The 24,845-nt window shown below is 63.5% G+C and overlaps 3 protein-coding genes across 12 annotated transcripts; 1 reads left to right on the top strand and 2 right to left on the bottom strand.

Moving 5' to 3' along the window:
• Positions 1 to 22: 22 nt before the first annotated feature.
• Positions 23 to 6,079, top strand: TAS1R3 (taste 1 receptor member 3). 2 transcript variants are annotated; one of them, XM_024976810.2, is made up of 6 exons: positions 30 to 1,756; positions 1,848 to 2,148; positions 2,224 to 3,006; positions 3,168 to 3,371; positions 3,466 to 3,586; positions 3,717 to 6,079. In XM_024976810.2, the coding sequence occupies exons 1-6, from the start codon at positions 1,560 to 1,562 to the stop codon at positions 4,679 to 4,681; spliced, it is 2,571 nt and encodes an 856-aa protein (XP_024832578.1). In that variant the 5' UTR covers positions 30 to 1,559; the 3' UTR covers positions 4,682 to 6,079. The 2 variants fall into 2 exon arrangements, with proteins under 2 accessions (XP_059731755.1, XP_024832578.1); XM_059875772.1 differs by having other exon boundaries at positions 23 to 111; positions 1,082 to 3,006.
• On the bottom strand, positions 5,559 to 17,686 carry DVL1 (dishevelled segment polarity protein 1). 9 transcript variants are annotated; one of them, XM_024976257.2, is made up of 16 exons: positions 17,208 to 17,686; positions 11,985 to 12,054; positions 11,739 to 11,860; positions 11,358 to 11,461; positions 10,973 to 11,111; positions 10,669 to 10,762; positions 10,475 to 10,544; positions 10,257 to 10,396; positions 10,107 to 10,183; positions 9,950 to 10,017; positions 9,661 to 9,813; positions 8,939 to 9,070; positions 8,578 to 8,745; positions 8,284 to 8,490; positions 7,444 to 7,483; positions 6,828 to 6,905 (listed from the first exon to the last, which is right to left on the bottom strand). In XM_024976257.2, exons 1-15 carry the CDS (start codon positions 17,375 to 17,377, stop codon positions 7,473 to 7,475), a joined length of 1,725 nt encoding a protein of 574 aa, XP_024832025.1. In that variant the 5' UTR covers positions 17,378 to 17,686; the 3' UTR covers positions 6,828 to 6,905; positions 7,444 to 7,472.
• Positions 17,687 to 20,247: 2,561 nt separating this feature from the next.
• MXRA8 (matrix remodeling associated 8) lies at positions 20,248 to 24,603 on the bottom strand. The gene is made up of 10 exons (NM_001075830.1): positions 24,526 to 24,603; positions 23,435 to 23,458; positions 22,976 to 23,326; positions 22,772 to 22,873; positions 22,176 to 22,661; positions 21,868 to 22,026; positions 21,649 to 21,685; positions 21,493 to 21,569; positions 21,317 to 21,397; positions 20,248 to 21,107 (listed from the first exon to the last, which is right to left on the bottom strand). Exons 1-10 carry the CDS (start codon positions 24,572 to 24,574, stop codon positions 21,082 to 21,084), a joined length of 1,392 nt encoding a protein of 463 aa, NP_001069298.1. The 5' UTR covers positions 24,575 to 24,603; the 3' UTR covers positions 20,248 to 21,081.
• Positions 24,604 to 24,845: the final 242 nt, after the last annotated feature.

The raw sequence follows: 24,845 nt of genomic DNA, 5'->3' as shown, positions 1-24,845 counted from the left end.
TCAACCACAGGGGCATGAGGCATGTCCTTGCCAGTGTTGGGGTCCTTCCCATCTCTGTGCAAGATTGGTCCCTCAACCAGTGCCAAGGTCTGAATTATCTTCGTTGTACAGGTGAGAAGACTGAGTCACAGAATCACCTGAGTGGCTGAGTTGGAAGTGCAGATCTGAGGTCAGCTACCTCCCCTGTAGAGAGAGGAAAATCTGCCGAGCTGCAGCCAGTGGAGAGGCTGCTCTGTGCAGGGCCGTGGTCTGGACAGAAAGAGGACGCGTGTCAGGCAGGGTCCTCACAGACGCTGCTTGATGGCCAGAGCTGAACAGCAGCGCCCAGCACAAGCCACTTCCTGGTCTGCTGCTGCACCCTGTCCAGCTCTGGCCATACCCATGGGGGCCAGAGCCTAGAAGGTTACTGACAAAGGCCAGAGAGTAAGGGCTGCACGTGTGCCTGTGTGCATACGTGGGTGCTGGTGTAGGCACTGTGTGTGTGGTGTGCGTTCTGTGTGTGCTGTGCCTCGTGCGCCCTCCCTAAGGGTGTGTAGTGCGTGTGTGTGTTTGTGGTGAGCGTGCCGTCCATGTGTGCCCCCCCCAAGGCCATAGTTTCAGGCAAAGACCAGGTTCCTAGACCAATTCCGTGAACGTCTGCCAGACGCCACTGCACCCTGAAGGGCATCTCTAGCCTCCCCCAGCTCCCTTGGGTGCCTGTGGCCTGGTGTCAGTGAGGCCCCCAGACCCAGACTTGGGGAGACCAGTCCCCGGGCACCCAGTGGCTAAGCAGGAGCCACCAGCCTGGGCCTCAGGTCCATTGCCACACCTGGTGCTGGTATGACTGCTGCAGCCCATTTGGTTACAGCATTTCCTCCCTTGTTTGCATGCCTCCCCACCCAGGCCCAGCTGTGAGCTCTGTCCCTGAAGGAAGGCACCTGCCCTCTGAAACCTTGTGGCCTCCGAATCTTCTAGGCCACAGACCCTCAAGGTGCACTGTTCCCAGGCAGGCTGAGGCCATGACCCCCACCTCGGGACCCTCCCCACCCAGTCATGGGTGAGAGCCATGCTGGCCAGCCATCCACTGTACTTTTGGTTGCAGGGCTGTGCGATACCCCCCCTCAGGCTGCCCCTGGGCTTGCAGTCCACCCTGCTCCACCCCGACTATAGACAGTGCCTCCCTGGGCTGGGGGGATGGTGTGCTGCCCCACTGGCACCTCCATGACTGTCTCACATCAGCTGGAGACTCCAGGGCAACCCCTGCAGAACAGGTGGGTACCAGGGGTTTGGACACAGGTAGCAATGTCATGGGCAGTAGCTTCCTAGAGCCTGCCTGCCCAGGTCACCATCACCCAGAGGGCCTGTTGGTGCCATCAGGATAAGCCCAACGTGAGTACACCTGAGAGGCCCAGGAGGTGGGGGCGACTCCAGGGCCCCAAGGAGGCAGGTGAGCAGGCAAGCACTTTGCTAAACAAATCCTGTGCCCCTCCCCGCCTGACTCCCCATATCTGGGGCCCCAGTCTGCCCGCCCACTTGCTACTGGAAGTTCAGGTGCAAGCAGTCTGTCCTGCTGCTGGAAGATGCCGCCTGCCATGCTAGGCCTGACCTTCCTGGGCCTTGTGGCTGCACTGGGTATCAGGCCAGGGGCCCCATTGTGCCTGTCCCAGCAGCTCAGCCTGCCGGGGGACTATATTCTGGGTGGGCTCTTCCCCCTGGGCTCGGCCGATGACACCGGGCTGGGTGACAGGACGCAGCCCAATGCCACCGTGTGCACCAGGTAGGGAGGCTGGGATTGTGTGCAGGGGTGGGGCTGGGGGAGGTTGGTCAGGGGGAGAGGGGTTGGCCACCCGCAGCCCCTGTGGCCCCAGGTTGTCGGCCCCCGGTCTGCTCTGGGCACTAGCTGTGATGATGGCCGTGGAGGAGATCAACAACGCACCCACCCTGCTCCCTGGGCTGCGTCTGGGCTATGACCTTTTCGACACATGCTCGGAACCCGTGGTTGCGATGAAGCCCAGCCTGGTGTTCATGGCCAAGGCAGGCAGCCGCAGCATCGGCGCCTACTGTGACTACACGCAGTACCAACCCCGTGTGCTGGCTGTCATTGGGCCCCACTCGTCCGAAGTTGCCCTGGTCACTGGCAAGTTCTTCAGCTTCTTCCTCATGCCCCAGGTGCGCCCCCTCCCCACATCCCATCCTCCCGCCCACCTCAGGAGCCCCCGTGTCAGGAGCCGCCTTCGCCTGCAGGTCAGCTACGGTGCCACCACCGACCGGCTGAGCAACCGCGAGACATTCCCATCCTTCTTCCGCACGGTGCCCAGCGACCGCGTGCAGGCGACAGCCATGGTGGAGCTGCTGCGGGGGCTGCACTGGAACTGGGTGGCCGCCGTGGGCAGTGATGACGAGTATGGCCGGCAGGGCCTGGGCCTCTTCTCCAGCCTGGCCAATGCCAAGGGCATCTGCATCGCTTACGAGGGCCTGATGCCACTGCCCCGTGCTGGCGGCACGCGGCTAGGCTCTGTGCAGAGCCTGCTGCACCAGGTAAACCACAGCAGCGTGCAGGTGGTGGTGGTCTTCTCCTCCGCCCAAGCCACCTACAGCCTGTTCAGCTACAGCATCCGCTACAGGCTCTCACCCAAGGTATGGGTGGCCAGCGAGGCTTGGCTGACTTCAAGCCTGGTCATGACGCTACCAGGCATGGACCGGGTGGGCACGGTGCTCGGCTTCCTGCATCAGGGTGCTGAGATGCCCGAGTTCCGATCCTATGTGCAGACCCGCCTGGCCCGGGCTGCGGAGCCCGCCTACTGTGCCTCGCTAGAGGCAGGGCGGCTGGGTCTGGAGGAGCATGTGGTGGGGCCACGCTGCCCGCAGTGTGACCGCGCCTCCCCGGAGAACGTGACCGATGGGCTGCTATACCACCAAACTTTTGCCGCCTACGCAGCTGTGTACAGCGTGGCCCATGCGCTTCACAAAGCACTGCTCTGCAACTCCTCCGGCTGCCCTGCACAGGAGCCCGTGCGGCCCTGGCAGGTGAGGTCACAGAAGCTGTGCCTCTTGGCTCGTTCCCCAATTCACTGGCACCCCTGAGGAGGAGATGGGGGACGGGGAGGGGGGTCTGGCCAGTGGCGACTCCCTGCCCAGCCCCACCATCCCCTGATTCCCCCACCACCCCCTGATCTCCCCACTGCCAGCTCCTGGACAACATGTACAACATGAGTTTCCACGCATACAACCGGACCCTGCAGTTCGACACCAGCGGAAATGTGGACCTTGCTTATGACCTGAAGCTGTGGGTTTGGAGGGACCGGATGCCCATGCTGCGCACTGTGGGCAGCTTCAACGGCAGCCTGGAGCTCCAGTTCTCCAGCATGATCTGGCACACCCCAGGAAACCAAGTGAGCACCAGTCCTGCCCGGGGAGCAGGGGCGGCCCCCAGGGCTTGGGCCAGTGTGGCCAGCCACGCAGAGCCTGAGCCCTGCCGCCCGCCAGGAGCCCGTGTCCCAGTGCTCACGGCAGTGCAGGGAAGGCCAGGTGCGCCGCGTGAAGGGCTTCCATTCCTGCTGCTACGACTGCGTGGACTGCAAGGCAGGCAGCTACCAGCGCCACCCAGGTGAGCCCTCAGGGTCCAGCCCACGCTGAGGCCCGAGTGAGGGCAGGTACCATAGGGTCAGGTCTGGGGCAGAAGGAAGGCCAGGAAAGCCAGTGGTCCCCAGCATGCCCTCTCTCCTCCCTTGCCTTAGACGATGCCCTCTGCAGCAAGTGTGACCAGGACCAGTGGTCCCCAGACGGTAGTACCCGGTGCTTCCCCCGCAGGCCCAGGTTCCTGGCGTGGGGGGAGCCGGCTGTGCTTGGGCTGCTCCTGCTGCTGGGCATCGTTCTGGGTCTGGTGCTGGTGGCCCTGGGACTCTTCACCTGGCACCGGGACAGCCCACTAGTTCAGGCCGCAGGGGGACCCCGGGCCTGCTTCGGCCTGGCCTGCCTGGGCCTGGTCTGCCTCAGCGTCCTCCTGTTCCCTGGCCGGCCCAGCACTGCCAGCTGCATGGGCCAGCAGCTGCTGCTCCACCTCCCCCTCACCGGCTGCCTGAGCACACTATTCCTGCTGGCAGCCGAGATCTTTGTGGGCTCAGAGCTGCCACCCAGCTGGACAGACTGGCTCCATAGCTGCCTGCGGGGGCCCTGGGCCTGGCTGGTAGTGCTGCTTGCCATGCTGGCAGAGGCGGCGCTCTGCTCCTGGTACCTGGCAGTCTTCCCGCCAGTGGTTGTAACAAACTGGCATGCGCTGCCCACGGAGGCACTGGTGCACTGCCGTGTGAGCTCCTGGATCATGTTCGGAGTGGTGCATGCCACCAATGCCATGCTGGCCTTCCTCTGCTTCCTGGGCACCTTCCTGGTACAGAGCCGGCCTGGCCACTACAATAGCGCCCGTGGCCTGACCTTTGCCATGCTGGCCTACTTCATCACCTGGGTCTCCTACATCCCCCTCTTTGCCAATGTACATGTGGTCTCCCACCCCCCTGTGCAGATGGGCACCATTCTCTTCTGTGTGCTGGGCATCCTGACCACCTTCCACCTGCCTAAGTGCTACCTGCTGCTGTGGCGGCCAGACCTCAACACCCCCGAGTTCTTCTTGGGAGGGGGTCCCAGCGATGCCAGAGGGCAGGGCGGCAGTGGGCACGGGGAGGAGACTCAGGGGAAAAACAAGTGATCCTTGAGTCAGTGACCTCACCCCAGTGAATTCAGACCTCGTTGAGGTATCCCCAAACCAAGTCTCCATGCAGCAACCTGAAGACTGTGCTTTGACTCCACTGAGACTCACAGCCCTAGATTCTGCTCACGTTGACCCCAGAGTGACCTCCAGAGTGCATAAGCAGCCTCAGCCCAATGGGATCTCATCACCTGGGGCCCCAGAGTTAGGCTCTGTCTTGTCCTGGCCGAGCCCTGGCCTACACAGGTGACCCAGCCCCACTGTTCCAGTCAGAGGCCCATAGAGGATTCTCGGGGCTCCATGAATCCTACACTGAGCGCTCAGGGAAGACCCCAGGGACCACATGAAGGCAAAGCTGGGTGTCACTTGCCTGGCTGGGCCCAGTGGGAGGCCCCCACCCAGCATCCTCTCCAAGCATCACAAGAGTGGGATATTGGGAGGTGGGTGGGGCTTTCTCAACCCCTCTGCAGGGGTGTGTACCTGACCTGGGCCCCAGCATAAGGCAGAGGCCTCCTCAGAAGGGAGGGGGCACCAAGCTTCCTTCTCTCTCCCTGGCCGGTGAGCCAGCAGAATGGGGGCCAGTCACCTCCAGCACCACGGACAGAGCCCAGGCAGGGTTGGGGGGTCAGCACTATGGCCAGCACCAGCCACAGGGACCCCTACCCCCCACCCCACCCCTGCCCCAGAGCCAGGAGCCAGCACCACAGATACAAGACTGCCTGCCAGGTCAGCTGTGGGCAGGGCCTTGGTGAGCTGGCACCCAGAGGACAGCACCAAGCCAGTCCTGGGTCAGTTCTCAACTGGACCCTGGGGAAGTTGACCCAGCCCCTGCATCCCAACCTCCTGAAGTGTGGAAGAGACACAGGTCACACATCAGTCCCATAAAATTAAACGATTTTTAGTGTTTAAAATAGCATTTACACAGAAGCAGCTCTATTAACTATCTGGATGATGCTCCCAACTAGATATAGTATCTACAGTGCAGACATGTGCAGGCCAGAGACGCCGGACGGAAGCGACGTGTATGTGTGTGTGCGTGCGTGGGTGGGTGGGTGGGATGCCACCCCAAGATCGCGAGGAAGGCTGAGCTGGCCATGCCCTCTGCTCTAAACCCTGCCCCTGCAGCAGCTGTGCGCGTCTGTGGCCCTCCCCCGCTCAGGGTCCCCCATCCTGCCGCCTCCCCCTCACTGTCTTCCCGCACACCTCCAGACATGACCTGTGTCCCTGCAGGGGGGATACACGAAACTGTTCCGGTGGTTGGGGTAGGGGACAGCTGACTTGGCCGCCACCCCACAGAGCACACAGGCCAGACAATAAATAAATAAATTAGATCCCTACCTTGGGCAGCCACAGAGGGACCTTGGGGCTATGATTCTAACCCCGAGAGGAACCCCCCAATCCTGGCCTAGGCAAGATGGGTGGGGCCTGTGAACCTGGTGGGGCCCAGGCCTAGTGGCCACCTCTCAGCTCAGTTTGAGGCCCCATGTGCAGCTCTGTGGGCAAGCTGGGGTCCCTGAGGCATACGCCAAGAGGAGAGGGTCAGACTTGCCTAAGCACAGGGAGATGCCCCTCCTGCCCAGGGTCTGCACTGACAGCTCCAGCCAGGGATGGATGAGCCACCATCCAGATCACGGTGGTCTGGGCTGCCCTCAGCCCCTCCCCTCCAGCCTGCTGCCACTTTGTCCAGGCCCAGACTCCATGGCAGCAAGCACAGGTCTAACCTGGAATGGCCGCTAAGGCAAGCCCACACAAGCTCCAGGAGCAGAGCCCTCCTGCAAGAGCAGGACTCTGGGACTCCCCACAGCAGGGCTGGGCCGAAGGCACTCTCGCCTCGGTCACATGATATCCACGAAGAACTCACAGGGGTTCCCCATGGCCTTTTGGAAGGACTGGCGGCTGCCTGTCAGCTCTGGCGGGACAGCGGCCAGCTCCCGGACAGGTGGCCCCCCAGGTGGCCCACCCACCACTGAGTAGGCCTTTGTCAGGGGGTGCAGCGGGGGGAGCCCTGGGGCGGCGGCTGAGGCCTGGCTGCGTGGGCTGCTGCCACGGCTGAGCTGGCTAGGGGGACGCTCCCGCCAGCCACTGCCACCCGCCCCGCTTGGCACTGTGTGGTCTGACTCGCTGCCACTGCCCCCAGCTCCAGCCGACCGGCTCTCCTTCTCGCGGCCCAAGGCCCGACGGCTGCTCCCGCCAGCACTCCGGGTGGACCCACTGCTTTTGCTTCCTGGGGTCAAGAACGGGGGAGAGGAATGGGATGGTCAGTACTAGACCTTGCCTCTTCCAAGACAGACGGCCATGGCCGGGACCACCAGGGGCAACACCAGCGGTCCTGAGCGGGTGCAGGTTGGGGTGGGCAGCCATGCAGATGTGAGGGCTGGACTGGCCCAGCCCAGGGAAGCAGGAGCAGCTGCAGCAGGCAGAGAAGAGATGCGGTTGTGGGGGGTGGGGGGTGGGGGGCAGGGCGGGCAGTGGCAGACAGGCAGGGATGCTCCAGGGCCAGCTTGGTCCCCACTCCTCACACCAGTGCCTGGATCGAGGGCCGTTTTGCAGCTGAGAAACGGAGGCCCAGAGGAGGCCATGTGCCCGGGGCACTGCCAGCCATCGTGGGCTCCCCACCCAAGACCCGCCTTTCATCTGCCCCCAGAGCCCTGGCCGGCTACTCAGCTCAGCCCCTCCTGGGCACTCAGGACATGTCGGGAACCTGAAGATGCCCACTGGCTAGGGACGTGCGGAGGGGGACGCCGAGCAGGACCCTGGCTTACCGGCCCCGAGGGTCCGCTCCGCTAGTCCTTCAGTCTAAGGCTTGCTCAGCACAAAGCAAGGGATAGAGGAGTTACACACCAGCGGCCGGGCACCCACACCGCCAGCTGGGCCTGTGCAAGGTCCACCGGCGCCCAACACGCTTCCCCTTGGACACTGCTGCCCCTGATCCACTGTTCTCTCTCCCCATCCCCTCCTGGGTCCACCAAGCCACCCACCAGACCTCTCCCCAGACACTGGGGGCATGTGCCCACTGGCCTTAGCACCCAACATGCTTCCCTTTGGAGACTGCTGCCCCTAATCCACTGTCCTCTCTCCCTATCCCCTTCTGGGTCTACTGAGTCACCTACCAGATCTCTCCCCAGGTGCTTTTAGGAGCATATGCCCATGGGCCTCACTAACCCCCGACTCAGCCTCAGGACAGTGTCCCAACAGGTGCTCCTCTGTGACACCACAACCCCCCTGCTCAGCTTCCCTTCACGTCCCAGCAGCGGGCTGCAGCTATCTATGGAACTGTCACCTCTGCTCCCTGCTGTGCTGCAGGTGCTGGAGGGAGGGTCCCAGGACCCCTCTGCTGCTCCCCCACCCTGGGCCATCACATCCCATGCCCCCATTTCCACACCATCTCTCTCTGCCTTTGCCACGTCTGGACCACCAGCACACCCACACAACCCCTTAAGACTCTAAGCTCTTCTCCCCAGCCTCTGACCACTCACCCCTTTCAGAAGAAGCCACCCAGGGCCCGAGCACAGAGCAGATGGGAGTGCAGGGCAGGGGGCGGGCACGCAGGGCAGAGCCAGGCTGTGGGGGATGGGGCTGGGCTTGGAGGTAGGGGCCCTCACCTTCACTCTGCTGACTCCCAGCACTGCCGCTGCCGTAGCCGAAGCCAGGGTCCTGATATGCAGGCGGGAAGCAGGGCGGGGGCCCTGGGTACTGGTAGGGGTAGCCCTGACCCAGAGGCCAGGGGGCAGCCGGGTGGGGCAGTGGGGCCAGCGTGTCCTGATCAGAAGCCCCACTAGAGCCACTGTTGAGGTTCAGGGCGGCAAGATCTGCGAGAGGGGAGGGCAGAGGGAGTGCGGGTGAGGGTGGGGAGGGCGGCCTTCCCTTCTGGGACTCCACTCCGCAGCCCCACTCACTGCTGCACAGGTCCCCGAAGACGTAGTAGCACTGCTCTGAGAAGGTGACCTTGTTGACTGTGTGCCGCAGGAAGCCACGCTTCAGCATGCTGCTGGCGTACTTGCGCGCCTCCCGCCGCTCGCGGAAGCCCTCCAGGTGCGCGTACAGCCAGTCCACCACATCTGCCCCTGGGTGGCAGCAGGCAGCAGTCAGGACAGGGACCCGGTCCCGCCCCTCACCCCCAACCACCCCCACCCACCCACCCACTGCTTGCGGAAGCCCTCCAGGTGCAGGCACAGCCAGTCCACCACATCTGTGCCTGCGCGGCAGCGGGCACGTCAGGCAGGGACCTGGCCCCAGCCCCGGGTACAGGACCCTCACCGATGACGGCATTGGCGATGGTGATCTTGAGCCACATGCGGTCCCGGATTTCCAGGCCCGAGTCCGGAAGCTGCATGACCCGGACAACAGCACCCATGTCGCTCTTCACCGTCAGCGGCGCCTCCTCCAGCTCTGCAAGGCATGGCCCCCTCCTCAGCCCGAGTGGCTGACGGGCGGCACAGGGTCAGAACAGACCCCAGGCCCGGCCTGCTTCCCCACTTCAGAGGCCAGGCTCTGCTGGCCAAGCAACTGTGGGGCTCAGTGCCAGCGCTCAATGGCCCTGCAGGGTCAGGGAACAGGCACTAGGCGGGAGGGGTTTGGACCTGCATCTCCCACCCTGTCCAGCTAGGGCAAGGCCCCCTGACCCTGCAGACCAGAGCCCCAGGGGCCAATATCAGGCGTCTTCTACCCCCTCCCCTGCGGGCTGGGGCTATTAGTCATGTTAGTGGCAGGAAAGCAGGGTGAGGGCCCCACACAGGCACCTGCCTCTCCCTGCCCCCGCCACGCAGACCCCAGGGCTCACTGAGCCCCTCCAGGCATCTCCCACTCCCATTGCTGGGACAGAGAGCAGGGAGGAGGGCGGGACCAGGCAGCCCTACATCTGATCATGAGGACCCGGCAGCACCGTGAACACTCAAGGCTGGTGTGGCCCTCAGGGGCGACCGCACCCAGTGAGTGCCTGGCCAGAGCCTCGGTTCCCAACCTTGTGAGCTGCCACTTACGCGGAGCGCCAGGCACAGAGCTGGTTAGTGAGGAGGAGCTGGTGCGCGTGACGGCGCTGGAGCAGGGGCTCGTACCATAGCGGGGCAGGGCTCCCGTCAATGCTGCCGTGTGGGACAGCCAGGCAGCTGGGTCGATGGGCCGAACTGGATCCGCTGGGCAGCCATAGCATGGCAACAGACGGACAGATGGATGGTGTTGGGGGGAAGTGGAACACAGGACAGAGAAGAAGCCCTTCAGGCTGGGCTAGGTGCCCCACTCCCACCCCACTGGCCCCAGGGGGTCACTCACCCCTCGGGATGGTGAAGTAGCTGCGGGGCGTTGGGTCCCAGCACTTGGCCACCGTGAGGCTGATGGGCCTGTGGGGTGGGCGGGTCACAAGGTGACCCAGGCGGCCCCCTCCCATCCACTGTCCCACCCCTACATGTGTCACCCCCACACGCCTCACCCCGTCTGGGACACAATCTCCCGCAGGACTCGCACAGCATCATCGTTGCTCATGTTCTCGAAGTTGACGTCGTTCACCTGGGGGCAAGAGGTCAGCATGGTGGGTGGGGGTGCTGCTCTTCCCCCCACCAGAAGCTCTCCCAGCCCGCACCTGCAGCAGCATGTCGCCTGGCTCGATGCGGCCATCAGCAGCAACAGCCCCACCCTTCATGATGGAGCCGATGTAGATGCCACCGTCGCCCCGGTCATTGCTCTGGCCCACGATGCTGATGCCCAGGAAGTGGTGCCTCTCTGCAGGGCAGGGTGGGTGGTGAGCAGGTGTGCCCCCAGCACCACTGTGCCCTGCCCAGCACCCCCCAGAGGCCTCACCCATGTTGAGTGTGACGGTGATGATGTTGAGGGACATGGTGGAGTCCGTGATGCTGCTGAAAGAGGAGGCCTGTAGGGGACGCCAGGTGAGGGGCTGTGAGTGGGACCCATCTGCCCGCCCCAGCCTACACCTGCTCAGTCCACACCTGACTGGTTCACACCTGCCAGCCCACACCTGCCCAGTCTGCACCTACCCGGTCTGTCTGCCGCAGGCGCTGTTTCCGCCGCCGGCGCTTGTGTTTCCGGATGAGCCTGGAGGAGGTGCTCTGCTCCGTGGAGCTACTCAGCCTGGGGGGGCCCAGAGTCAGGGTCTGGCCACCCCCACACAGTTGAACTCAAAGGGGCAGGGACAAGGCTGAACCTGGGGAAACCATCCCCACCCTGCAGACAGTGAGCAGCCAGCAGGGTGTCCTGCCCATGTGCACACGCACATGCATATATACATGTGTGGTCCAGGGCACACACCCTGCCCCAACTTACACCCCCACCCTCACCCACCGGCTTGTGTTGTCATCTTCATCCGAGTCGATGAAGCTGCTGGACTCAAGTTCACTGCTCAGCACGGTGGACGCACTGTCAGGGGGCAGCCCCAGGTCCCGCCGCCGGTCCCCCCTTGGGTGCCCGTTGGTCCGGGCTGCTGTGGGGACAGCAGGGACGGGGCCTGGCCATGGGATCCCCTGGAAGTCATGGGAAGCCCCTGCAACCTCATGCACGCTTTCACCTGGGAGCTGGCAGGGTGACTGCAGGGCTGCTGAGGGGTCACTAGGGTCCAGAGTATTTGGGTCTGGAACCTCTGCCAAGGGACCCCCAGGGGAAGAGGGGCCAGCAGGGGCTTGGGGTGCCCACGGGGGTCCCAGGGAGGTCAAGGGCATGGCCTCATTACCCTCTTCACGGTTCCGGCGTCGGGCTCGCTCCCGCCGGTGGCTGACCAGTGACTCCGTGCCAGTCTCGTTATCCATCCCATCGCGGCTGCCGGCCACATTCGGGCTGTGCCGAGGAGGGCTGGGCTGGGGCGGCCAGGCCACTCATGCCTCAAACACCCTCTCAGCTCCTCTCCTCCCAACATCCAGTGGGACCTCAACTCCAGCAGAGCCCCCATCTACCCGCCGGCCCACTCTGGGCCTCTCCACTTGCCCCTCCTCTGCTGACCAGCACCTACTGACCGTGGGTCCCTGCTCAGCTGCCCCTCCCCGCTTCCAACAGGCTGGCAGGATGCAAGCCCCTCAGCTCCACTGGGCTCAGCACAGCCCCCCAGAATCCTTACTGGAAGGAGGGAGGCCGGGAGTCCCCGATGCCACCTGTCCGCTCAAGAGGCGGGGGCAGGTCTGTGTGTCCATCAGTGCCCTGAGACCCTGCATCCGAGTGAGCACCCTCAGCCAGAACCAGCTGTAGACAAGAGCAGGGCTCAGGAACCAGCGTCCAGGTGACCCCAGCAGGGCACCGGCATGGGCAGTCACCTTCTTCCACTCCCACCAGCCCAGGGCCCTCTGCCAGCATCCCATGGACTCACCCAGGAGACCACACGGCCGTTGAAGCAGGGCAGCTTGGCATTATCGTCAGAGATCTCCTCCTTTACAACCCTGCAGGCAGACGCAGCTGTGAGGCAGCCACACTGGGGCCTGCTCCCATCACTGGGCTCTGGACTAAGGCCCCCAGCTTGTCCGGGGTGTGGGTCACATGGGGTATCTGGCCACACGGGGCATCCGGCCACACACCCATATGCCAGTCTGTGCGGATGCCCTCACCCAGCACCTCCGCTTCTGGGGACCATCACCATCCTTCCAAGGACTCCACCCAGGGCCCATGGGGCCCAGATACAAATACAAGTATCCTCCTTGCTCTGTGTGACTCCCCCAGACTTTGTATTGTGACGGCAGGGCTCAGTTCACAGCAGGCTTCAGCACAAGTAGGGTGTGGGCAGAGCCCCCAGGAGATGCACGGCACACAGACCTGCAAGCTCACACTCCAGGAACGGGCCACCACCCTCCTGACCTGTTGGCCCAGCCAAGGAGACAGAAACAGATCCCCACTAACAACACTGGCCCAACTCGAAGGGCGGACAAGTGCAGGGCCAGCAGGGCCCATGGAGAAGCCTCAGGCCCTGAAGGTCACCAGCTCTACCCACTGCCCAACGGCTAGCCTGGCCTGTCCCTTCATGCTGCCCCCAGCAGGTGGGCCGGTGGGGACAGGAGAGGCAGGTGGCCAAGGCCCAGTGCAACTCTAACTGGGAAGGAAGCCAATGACCCTGGGGTCAGAAACAGGTTGGGGAGGTCCAGGAGTCCGGTTCAAAGGGGTGAGAAGGGTAGCAGAGAAGGGCCATGGGGCAGGGCAGACAGTGCTGTGGCCCAGACACATCCCACACTGTGGCCTCCCGGAGGCCCAGGGAGCAGGGTAGGCAGGGCGGGGCCAGCAGCAGGCCCCTGGAGCGCAGCCCTGCCCAACACCGCAGATTTCCACACCTGGGATGAGGGCCCAGTGTAGAAATAGGAGCTACAGACCAAGCAGGAAGTAGCCTCGTGGCCTCTGGGCCCAGACACCTCAACTCGGCATGTCCGAGGCAGCAGCAGGGGGCAGGAGGCCCCAGAGAGCAAGGCTCCAGTCCACCCCACCCACCAGGAGAGGCCCAAGACCTCAGGGCAGAGTGCACAGAGGAGACAGGGCAGCCTGGAGGGGGCACTCCGCCAGGGTCCTATGGTGACTCCATCAGATGCCTCCCAGGCCTCCCAGGCCAGCCACACAGGCACAAATGAGGTGGACAAAACAATGGACAAGAGTCATTTCTCAGGAGCCCCTCTCCCCAGTGAGGAACAGACAAAGTGTCTGCAGCCTCCATCATGCACCACAGTCCGGCAGAGCTGAGCTCTGAGGAGGCCGAGACCCAGCCCAAGATGACAGAAGGTGTCACCACATGAAGACCTGTGGTGGCCTGGGGACACTTGGGGTTCTGCTGGCTGCAGCCAGGAGACAGGGGGTTGCAGCAAGCCCTCCAGGGGACCCAACAGGCCCCAAGCACCACCTCTGAGTCACTGCAGCAAGAGACCCAGGGGGACCTGGTTCTCACTTCACAGCCCAGGTGGCCTGGCCCGCAGCCTCCCCTCCCTCCCTGCACTCATGTTCCCGCCCTTTTGACTCACAGCACAAGGTCCATGGGGCTTCCCAGAGGTGGACACCTCAGGCGGCACCCTGAACCCCCACTGCCTGCACGGCCAGTGCCTCCAGACAATCGGTCACCCAGAGCTGCCTGAGGCCCCCATGCAGCCCACTCACACATGAATGCCCTCGACCAGGGCCCAGAGGCCCTGCTTCCCCAGTCCTCTCCAGTCTGAGAGATATACACCTTCTGGTCAGAACTAAAGGGCACCCAGCCTTCCCCCTGGGGGTCAGGGCATCGAGGAGCAGCTAGTCAGGATAGCAGGGAGGGAGAGGGAGGGCCTTGCCTTCCCCAGGGGCACGCCCAGCACCAGGGGCACGGTGCTGCCCATCCCTAGTGATGGCCAGGAACAGGGACGAGGTTGGGGGTGGGGTTTGGGGAGGCCTCAACCAACCCTGGGGAAATGCCCCCCAAACAACCAGAGCACCTTCCCTGAACCTGAGAGTAGACCTCAGGAGCTGTGGTCAGCAAAGACACGAACCCTCAGGGTGGCCACCCAGGGGAACCTCCATTGGCATGTTGCCCCCAGCTCTGGGATTCCTGGTGAGATCCATGATAACCTGGAACTTGGGCTGTCCAGCCCCACCCGCCACCCCCGCAGACGCGCCCCAGCCAGGAATCTGCTCAGAGCAGGGCCCATACAGAACAGGCTCCCTGCTCCGAGCCAGGAGCCCAGGGACCCTTGGGCTTCCAGAGACCCAGTGGGATGCCCCGCCTGTGTCCTCAGAGACACAGGGGTGCCCCAGGAGTCAGGATCCTCAGTTCCCACAGAGCCTTCATCTGTCCCCCTACTGCCTCCTGACCAGGCTTGGGCTCTGAAGGCTCCAGGGTGAACGGTCTAGACCCTAGACGCTCCACGCCTGACCGCAAGCTCCAGGGGGTGAGGCATCTAGAACCTCTCAACACCAGGGGCACTGGCTGCAGAGGGCAGAGCTGCAGAGGGCAGAGTGGGAGCTCAGGCAGCCTAGACCAGGCCAAGCACAGCCCCCACCACAGCCCCCAGGGCCCACAGACAGATGGCCCTGCAGACCAGAGCTCCTGGCCCAGAGATGCAGGGCCCAGGGCCACTGCCAAGTCCAGGGAGGCCTGGAGTCCACAAGGCAGTGGAAGCCTGTGAGCATGGCTGCACACCAAGCCCAATGCTTAGCACCTCTGGGTCAGACCAGCACAGGCTCTGAGAGCCTCCCCAGCTTCACTGGGACACACAGCTATGACCTGGATGGGAAGAGTGGGAGGGAGGTGCAGGACTCTCTACCCACTTGCCAAAGATGCTCTACCCACTTGCCAAAGATGCTCATGGAGAGTGGGGCCTGGCCAGAGCAAGTGGCTATGGCCACACCTTAGACTTAGCAAGGTTTCCCTTCCTGGCCAGAGAGGCCAAGAACTGAGACTTTAGGAACAGAGGCCTCAGCAGGGTCAGGGACCTCACAGTCCCCAATCTGAGGCCACCCCTCTCATAAGGGGGCCACTTCCCCAGCCCAGCCAGGGCCTGACCCCTCTTTCTCCAATCTCCAGCTATATCCATTAGGTAGCCAAGGTGAGACTCTAGCTCTCATTTATACTAAAGTGTGGGTGACTAATCAGACACTCCCAGAGAAAATTTATTCCACTGAGTAAATGATTCTACAGAATAAACAGAACCTGGAACTCTGTAGGTAGATCTCAGGAGAGGGAAGGAAGGAAGCAGATCCCCTCCAAGGGTCCCTGAGGCCAACAGGCCACCAACCACAGGTCTGGGGGTGGGAGTGGAGGATAAGATGAGCCACCCCTGCTCTGTCTGCCCATGCCCACTGCACCTTCCAGAGTCACCCCAATCCCTCCCTCTGTCCCAGCCCAGCCTACCAGCCCGGTCTTGTTCCCTCCCTCACATCCCAGTCATGCTTAGACAACCTGAAGAACACCTACTCTTGCTTCAAGACCCATATCTTGCCTGCCCACCATGACCTCCTGGGCCAGGGCACCCATGGGTCCTGAAAATCCTCTAGCAGGCACAGCCTCTGCTGAGAGTGCACCTGGCGTGGGGCAGGGGTCTCTGCAGCTCAGTGGCTATTAGACACAGTAGGAGGGTCGGTCCCTCAGGCTGCACCCCAGATCATGGTCCCAGGGCAGCAACCTGGGGGGTTGGGCACACAGTTTGTCACACACTCCCTTCAGTGTGTGAAAGAGCATGTGTGATTTCAGTAATTTTTGTTAAAATGATAAACAAAGTTAAAAAACAAAAGCACCCTTTCACATACCTGATGCTCACAGCCAAAGCAGAGCAGGCTCAGAGAAGTGAGACTGTAGGCGATCAACCAGCTGAGGCGGGTAGGGGGCAGCCAGTGGCCAGGACCAGGCTCCCCAGTCTATGCCCTACCCTGTGAAGCCTGGCCTGGGGGCAGCTCCTAACCTGAGCCCAGCAGGGCTGGGGGCTGCCAAGGACCCATTCCTCGTTCTCTGCCTCTCCCTGGTGTTTAGGGTATGAGACAGTCTAGTTGCCCCCATGTCCCTCAGGCCTCCCTGGGAGCCACAAAGTGGCCTCAGCTTAACCTGACCTGGGACTGCCCAGGGCCAGCGCAAACCACAGAATCCAGGAAATGGCCTCAATGTCAAAGTCCTAAGACGCAGCCACAGACAAGGACACGGGCTGCCTAAGGGCGCCCAAGCACACCTGCTCGACCCAGGCGGCCTCTGGGTGCCCCCCCAGCACTGCCGAGCGGGGGACTCAGGTTACCCGTGGTTGTGCTGGGTCAGGGCTCGAGCGTCCAGGCAGCCTCCAGTTCACCACTCACCATTCCAGAGGCCTGGCCCGGCACAAGCAGGAAGTCCCCTCAGCCGGGACAGCCACCCCTAAGGGCAGACGTGGGAACTCTGACCCAGAGGCTGCCCGAGTCAGCAGCTGGCCTGCACTGCTCTCAGGAACCCAAGTGGCATGTAGTTCAGCAGGGACACAGGCCCTGTGGCCAGCAACCCCAAGGCTGGGGTGGGTGGAATAAAGCCCCATGTTGCCCAGTGACCCTTGGCCCCTGCCCTGTCCTGAGGACCCTGGAGAAGGGGGCCAGAAGAATGCTGTTTTAAGCCTCCAGAAACTTCTGCAGACCCCTGCAGACAGATCTGTGCCCTTGTCCCGGATCACCTCATTTCCCCCGTGCTAACTAGGAGACCCACTGGGTGGCTGGCACCCTGTCCCCTCCCTAACCCCTTCCCCCCAACGCTTGGAAACTCCTCTGACCCCAAGCCTCATGAATCCCACCTGCCCTCCACATAAGGGGGTCAGCAGACCCTGAGTCTGACAGGTGCCAAGATGGGATTTCGGAGGTCCACTTCGACTACAGACCTCCACCACAAGTAACACACACTCAGAACAGGGCCCAGGGTGAATGGAGAAGCCAGGACTGCTGTCCGCCCACCGTCCAGTGCTCTCAGACCCCGGGACAGGCAGTCAGGGGCCCAGGCGTCCCATGCTCAGAGCACAGACAGGTGGGACACACGCACCAGGGCGCGCAGACACCGCCCAGGTCACAGTCCCAGGATCCCCTGCCCTGCCTGGCCGGACAGGTGCCTACCGCGCGCACCCGCGCACAGGCCCTACGTCCCACTGACCCGAAGTCCTGGTCCATGGACTTGAAGAAGAATTTGTAGGCGTGCACGGGCCGGTTGCTGAGCACGTTCTTGAAGTCGGCCAGCGTGACGCGCTCGGGCGCCACCGGCAGCTTGACCAGGTACGGCGTCTCCTCCTCATCCATGTGATAGATGATCTTGGTCTCCGCCATGGCGCGGCGCTCAGGCCCGGCCCGGGCCTCGGACGCGGGCGCCTCCCCGCTGCCGGCCCGCGCCCCGCCCGCGCGCCGCTCCCGGCCCGGCCGCGACCAGGCCCCCGCGTCCCCGCCCGGCCGCTCCGGCCCCGCCCGCCCTGCCGGCCTCAGCCCAGGCCCTGGCCCCGGTCCCGACTCCGCGAGCACCCCGGCTGCTGCCCCGCCGCCCACGGCCGCCCATGCGCCCCGGGCCCGGGACGCAGGCAGGGAGGGCGCGAGGCCCGCCGCGTCCGTGCGCCCCGCCGCCGCCCCCTCGGGCCGCGCGTTAAAGGGACCGCGGATCCGGCTACGAGCGGCCGCTGGGGGCGCCCGAGAGCGGCGTGCCTGACGTCACCGGGCGGCCAGCGGCGTGGGGGCGGGGCTGCGCACGCGCGCCTGGGGGGCGGGGCGCGCTAGGGGCGGGGCCTCCTGCCGTGTCCAGGCCTGGAGCCTAGGGCGCGCGCTCCCGGCCTTCGCCACGCGCATTGGTGGGCAGTCCACAGGGTCAGGCTCCGGGCCAGTGGGTGGCCGGGGGCGCGCTCGGCAGGAAGAAGGCGGGTGGGGGCCCTCAGGAAGCTCCGAGCCCGGCCTGGAGCCCTCGGAGGGGTTCTGCGCCGCCGGGCTCCGGTCCTCCACCTCTTCATAGTCCGGCGGCGCCTTGGTTACACCGACGTGCTGCAGCGGCTACGCGGGAAGCTGAGAATTCTTGTGTCCGGACCGGAACCGATGCCACTCTGTCACTTTGCCCCCCTACCCCCACCCCGCGTCAGCTCCGAGTTGGCGCGCCCTCTGCCAGGTCGCACGGGGGCTCCAAGAAACACGGGCCAAGCGTTTTGCGGGTCCCCGTGTGGACGCGACAGTAGGGTCAGCGCGAGCAGCTATGCGCACACAGGAGCACGGCCCTCCGGCAGCAGGTGTAGAGATTTTTTTTTCCTAGCTGCTGTCCATCAAACCTGCGTGGGGTCCTCCGTGGGGCAAGGGATATGAGGAGCAGCGCCCCCCCTGGCAGTGAAGGGTCCAGCCACTGGGGAGAGCGGCTCTCCCTCTCCGACCCCAGGAGGAAAACTTGAGGCCACTAGAAGGAGGCCCACGCTGGCGAGAGTGAGATGGGAGAGGACCTAGGGTGGAGCCTGAGAGTGATGGTGCTGCCCTCTTTGAAGTTGGCTTGGAGCCTAGACTCTCCCATCTGCCAGGTCAGGACCATCCTTGCTCAGTGGACCAGCACAAGAAAAGGCCACATTAGTCCATCACTGACTGGAGGAGCCAGTTTTTCCATAAGTCCCTGAGTCCAGGCCAGGGACCACCCTCAGGTGAGCCTCGGCAGGGGTGTTGATATCCGTTTCCCTAGGCTCTGAGGGCTCTATGAGGTTGGCCCACTCAACAAAGCCTGGGCCTTCTTCTCTTGGGTCTCAGCTTCCCCAGAGGTGATCTGAGGAAGCCAGGAAAGATGGCCTTGAAGGAAGGGTCACCATGGCTTTCTGCTGGGTGTTCGGGGGAGGGAGGAAGACAGTCCCTACCCTGAGAGCTCACCAGGGACCAGATCCCCCAAGTCAAATAGCTGCTGGTCACACTGATGCAGGGGCTCTGGGGTCCCAGATGCTCTCCTGCCCTTGAACCTCTCTCTCCTACCTGATCACCTAACTCTCAGCCCAAGTCACAGGACAGAGGCTGGTAGCCAGAGGCCAGTCCCAGGACCCATGTTCATGTGGTCGAGCTGGGGTTCTGCAAGGGGCCTGAGTTTGTGGCCAGAGCCTGAGCTCTGACAGGAAGGGCCTTGTCCAGTGGCAGTGTGGCCACTGTGATTCGGGGGCCACTAGGCTGGGGGGAGTCACAACTCCCTGCCCCAGCCTCCCTCCCTGCTTTTGCCACTGGGGGGGTTCTTGAGGGGTGTGAAGAGAAAACAGCTATTTTGAATTGTCGCCCAGGTGTTTTACTGCATGTCAACCCTGCTCACGTACAGAATCTGGACAGGTAGGTGAGGACCCAAGCTCAGGATCCCCACCACAAGTTCCTGCCTTGCTTTTCCCCCAGCACCTTTTACAGTGACCACTCAGAGTCGAGCCCGTGACAGTCAGTGACCGCTGCCCCAAGTGCCTTATAAATTTTAGGTGCTTGCTACCCTGGGCTATCCATCTCCGGCCTGCAGCCCTTGCTCCAGAGAGCTGCCCTTCCCCTGGCTCACAGAGCATTCCCATCCCCCAACCAGGAACTGTAAGGAACAAATATTGTGGGTCTCCTTGTGTGACATCTTGAAACTGTGGCTTCAAAATGACAGGGTTTCACCTTCGGCAGGTGAGAGTTCCAGTGCTGGGAGAGCCACACGCGGACTCTGTGAGGGTGGCTGTGCTTCCTTGCTCAGCAGGTCATGATCTGTGAGTTGTCAGTCTACCACTCTGGGTTTTCCGACTTAGGGTGACAGTTGCCCCTCCTCCCCCCAAGGGCCTTGGAAGACAGGGTCAGGGCTGGAGAAACAGGCTTCTTTCTACCTCATACTCTTCCTGTTCTGTTCCTGTCCTGCTGGCACCCCTGAGGGCTCTCCCACTGACTGCTTCCTCCCCCTTTTTCCTCGTGAACTGAAGCCCATCCTGGCATCTGCTTCTCTTTTCAGAGGACTGAACTAGTACAGCCCTCTGTCCTCATATCCCCCATCATGCTCCCCTCCCCCATGTCCAATAAACCCTCTGAAGAGGACCTGAGGCCCCTCCCCAGGACACCCAGACCTTCCACCCAAAGGAAGGGGTGATGACAGTGCAACTTCAGATGAAAGAAAGCACTTTGGGGTCCCCAAGGCACAGACTCTGCCCCCGGGAGACGGAGTGGAACAGCAGAAGCATCCTTGGGCCCAGGTCTAAAATCGATGTGGTCTTTATTGAGACGATAGCAATTCCCCAGGATGAGCAAGTTTAGGGTGTCGGGAGTGGCAGCACTGGCCACTCTAAGACCATCTTGACACCATCCTCCGGTCCTCAGCCAAAACAGAGTCAATGAGGCCTCGTCCCTGGACTCCAGCCCAGGGAAAAGCCGAGAGAAGGGGGTCAGAGTCAGAAGTCACATGGAGCCCAGTGACTGTCAAGGCAACTTGTTGAAAACGGGGCTGGAGCAGGGTAAGCAGAGAGGCGGCCCCAGGTGGCCAGATGCAGTGCAGAGAAACACTAGCCCCAGGCCTGGAGTGCATAGGCTTTGGGTTGCCATGCAGAGCCCGCTACAGTCTGGCAGGGTAACATGGGGTGCAGTCGAGGGGAGCCAGCAGGCAGCTCTCCTGAGGACTGCCAGCCCTGAGGCTGACCCAGACGCCAAGAATCCCCACTGAGCCCTGTCCTGCCCCTGCAGAGGTGGGGCTCCTAGCCCCCAGTGGGCAGAGGCCAAGAGAGCCTGAGGGACTGGTGGACATCAGCAGGGTCTTGGCCACGTGAGGAGGGAAGGGCACCTGGTGAGGGCTGCTGAAGGGGCCAGCTGCAGCGCTGGCAGATTCCAGGGAGCCCACGAGCGCGTCGGAAGACTAGGTGGTCCTGTGGGCCTGGAGGCAGCCTCACTCTGCACCAGTCCGGGCCAAGTTCCTGGACAGCGGGACCAGCCGCTGGAAGGGGGGCCAGGTAAGCTGCGTGGGGGTCAGGAAGAGTCCTCCAAGGTGGACAGACAAGAGTTGGCAGAGCTGCTGGCCCAGCCAGGAGCCCAGAGTCGCCTTATTTGCAGTACTCCTTCCTGAACTCTGGAAGCCAAAGGGACAGGTGGTGTCTGCCCTCTGCCCCGGCAAAATGGGCCGACTTCTATCAGGACCATCCAGGGACTTCTGGAACCCCGAGGGGGCAGGGGACTCCTTGCAAGGCTGGCAGGTGTCTTGGGGTTCTGAGTGGATGGAAAGGGGGTACAGCCCAGCTCTGAGATGGGCAGGGGTCTCCCTCCCTCCCCTTCACTAACCTTTGTCCAAGTCGATGTTCTTGGCCGGTGGGAGGCTATGGGCCACCTCAGCCCTCTCCTTCAGGATGTTGTTTTTGTAATCTGGAGCAGGAAGAGAGCAAGGTGAGGGCCCCTCAAAGACGTGCCTCCCTCATCCCAGGCCTGGGAGCCACAGTCTGCCCCTTGGGTCTCCTCACCTAGTCGAATGTCCTCACTCCTGTAAAGAGACTGGTCCCCGGAGGCCACAGCAAACTCTGCCATGTTTATGTCTTTCCTGGAGGCAGGAGGGTGGTGCGAGGTCAGAAGGTGGGTGAGTCTGCTCGGTCCCCGGGGAACCCAGAAGGGATACTTACCCCTTTGACTTGGACTTCTTGTTGGAGTATTCGTAGCCTGGGGAGGAAGACTCGTGTTGGGGGCAGCCTTGCCCACTCCCCAGCTCCTCCAGCCCAGAGGAACCCTCGCAGCCCGGGCAGGAGGCTCCAGGCCCGTCTGCTTTGGTCACTGTGCCCTAAGTCCCGCCTCCGGCCGGGAAAGGCTTCCTGAAGCTGGCCCAAGCCAGGCAATCGGCTCACCTCCACGGCGGCGCTGCCGGGTGGCCAGAACGACCGTGATGAGCAGCAGGATGAAGAGCAGCAGGGTGGCCAGCACGTAGCCCAGCTGCTGGAAGAAGTGGGCTCGGCCCTCGGGGACGATGACGTTGATGACGCTGCGGCCTCGCGTCAGGGTGGGATCTACGGGGACCGTGCGCGGGACAACGTCAGGGAGCGCACCGTGCGCCCCGACCCAGCCGATCTCAGCCCGCAGAGGCCAACCCCCCAACACCGGGATCCCTGATTTGGGACGGGAGGGGGCCAGGTGGGTTGCTGCCCCGCAGACGTACCTCTTGCACCTGGGCCGGGCGCGCCGCTGTGGCTGGAGCCATTGCCCGGGGAGTCCCGCGGGGGCGGGGGCGGCCGGGCAGCTGGCTCGGTGACCCTCAGGTGGAAGACGCGGCGCTCGTGCAGGCCGCAGTAGTGGTGGTGCAGGTGGCAGGAGTAGGTGCCCTCGTCTGCAGGCTCCACCGGGTCGATAAGCAGCGAGAAGTCGCCGCGCGCGAACGCGTCCGCCTCCACGGCCACGCGGTCGCGCAGGAAGGGCGGCCCGTAGGCGCGGCGCTCGCCGGACGCGTAAAGGTCGAGCAGGCGGTCCGCACGGTCGTGCGGCACCCCGGGAGGCTGGCGGTCCCAGTGCACAACCTGCTGCGCTTCCTCCAAGTGTCTGTCAGTCCACACGTGCGCGCGGTTCACGCACGTCAGCAACGCAGGCGCGCCGCGCTCCACAGCCAGCACCTCTTTCTCGCCGTCCCAGTGCGCGCCGGCGGCCCGGGCTGGGGGAGCATGGTGGTCAGGGATCCCGGGCCGGGAGGGAGCCGGGACGGGGCGTCCAGGGTGGCAGGGGTGGGAGCGCAGGGGCGGGGTGTTGGGGGGGCACACTCACGGTCGTCGGTAACCTCGAGGCTCACGGCCAGGCTCTCGTAGAGGTGGCAGTAATGGTGGTGAAGATTACAGGTGTACAGCCCCTCGTCAGTCTCCTCCACCGCTACGTACCAGGGGATGGGCGGGGGGAACCCAGCCGTAAGCTCCGCGGCCCCGCCTGCGCCCCGGAGCCCCCGCCCCCCCGCCGCGGTACCCCGGCTAGTACCTCGGATGAACAGCGAGAAGTTGCCATCGTGGAAGGCGGAGGGAGGCAGCAGGAGGCGGCCGCGGTCGCGCGGCTCGTACACGCGCTGCTCGCCCACGCGCTGCTCGCCCAAGCGCTGCTCGCCCACGCGCTGCTCGCCCGTCGAGTACATGTCCACCAGTCGGCGCGCGGGGCCGCCAGCCTTGCTGCCGCTGAGGTCCCAGTGGACGACGCGCTGGCGGTCATGCAGCCTGTCTTGGGTCCACACCATGCGCGGGCTCTGGCAGCGCAGCACCGCCCGGGCGCCTGCTGCCCAGCTTACTGTGGACTCGGACACCACGGACCTGTCGGAGGTCGCGGGCCCTGATGGCCCTGGTGGGAAAGGGGAGTCTCACCCTCTGGAGGGATGAGACTCCAGAGGATGGGGCTAGCAAGAAGGCAGGGAGACTGACAGGTTCTTAGGGGAGGGTGGTCACTAACCTGAAGACAGAAGGACGGCAGAACCTGGAATGAGAGGAAGTGAGGGTCAAACTGGGGAGGGGGTGACCTGAGCCTTCACATGTGGCTCACCTGCTGAAATTGGCTCCCCACTTGGCCCCTGGATCCCTTCTTTAGTCCTATTTGAGGTGGGTGCTAAGGATACCCTGGTAACAGGTAGGGGTAGGTCCAGAGAAGCCAGGAGGGGACAGTGGGGGGTCTCCTATTCCCCCTACCTCTCCCAGGCCCCCACTTAATCCTCGTGGCCACCTCCCTGGGCTGCAGGGACAGCACCTGCATCTCTCGGGGTGAGTGGTGGGGCCAGCCCAGCTCTGGATATGTGCTTGTCACCAAGGGCCACCTTCAGGAATGGTGGCTACCCTAACCATCACTGCAGCAAGGCCACAAGAGCGCCAGTGCCTGACACCTCAGCTGGTTTGGGGGCTACATACATATCCAGGTGTGGCACCTGCCCAGGGCCATGCTGCACTAACCCTCCAGGGTCCTCAGGCTGCTGGCACCCCACCCAGGAGGCCCTTGGCCTTCAGAAGGACAAGAAGGCTGGATGTGGAGAGTGACCCCACCATCTGCCACCCCACATGCTAAATTCCTGCTCCAGAGATGTGGCCTGGCGCCCCGGCTGGACAGAGGAATGTGCCGGGTCAGCAGGCCACCCCCGGGGAGCAGGCTCCGGCGGCCCGGGAACGGACCCTATGATACCCATGCTTCCCGGGTCCCCCTCAATCCTTCACCCATCCCCTCCTGACAACAGATAAGCACAAGGCTAGAGGGGCGTCCCAGAGAAGTAGAGGGTGCAAGGGACCCCAGGAGGAACCCCCATGCTCAGCCTCCCTGCCCTGTCCAGCCCTGTCTCCAGCATACAGTGAGGGGAAGTTCTGTAGGGATCTAACATCAGACTTCAGCCCCTCCGTGTCCTGGGGGCCTTCTGGTGAGCGGCAGCCTCTGAGGTCCCCAGACCCATCCGCTTCCTGGTGGGGTGTCCCCTCACCCCAGAGTTCAGACAGGCTTAGCCCCAAACACAAACTGGCTCAGACTAGATGTGACTCCTGCCACCCCACCCCCCATGAACTCACTCTGCAGAAGCACAAGTCTCCAGAGCAGGACCCAGGCCCGTAGCTCCATGGCGCCCGCCTGGCCCGGAGGCGCTTTGTCTCCCTCAGTCTCAAACTCTGCAGAAAAACAGCCCGGCCCCCTCCTCCTCCCCCTCCTCAGCACCCGCCATGACATCACGGAGCCCTGGGCTGGCTGACAGTCTGCAGACCGCCCCCTCTGCTCCTGCCCGGCCCCTTGGCCTCCCCTAGTACTTGGCTGGCTTGATGGGAGGCGTTAGGGCCTTGGCCACTGTATCCCAGAGGGTGAGGGGAGTCACTCTGGCTTGGGTCCTGGAGAAGGG

Source organism: Bos taurus, chromosome 16 (assembly GCF_002263795.3).
Source record: "Bos taurus isolate L1 Dominette 01449 registration number 42190680 breed Hereford chromosome 16, ARS-UCD2.0, whole genome shotgun sequence".
Taxonomy (NCBI): domain Eukaryota; kingdom Metazoa; phylum Chordata; class Mammalia; order Artiodactyla; family Bovidae; genus Bos; species Bos taurus.
This window is presented reverse-complemented; position numbering and strand designations above follow the sequence as displayed.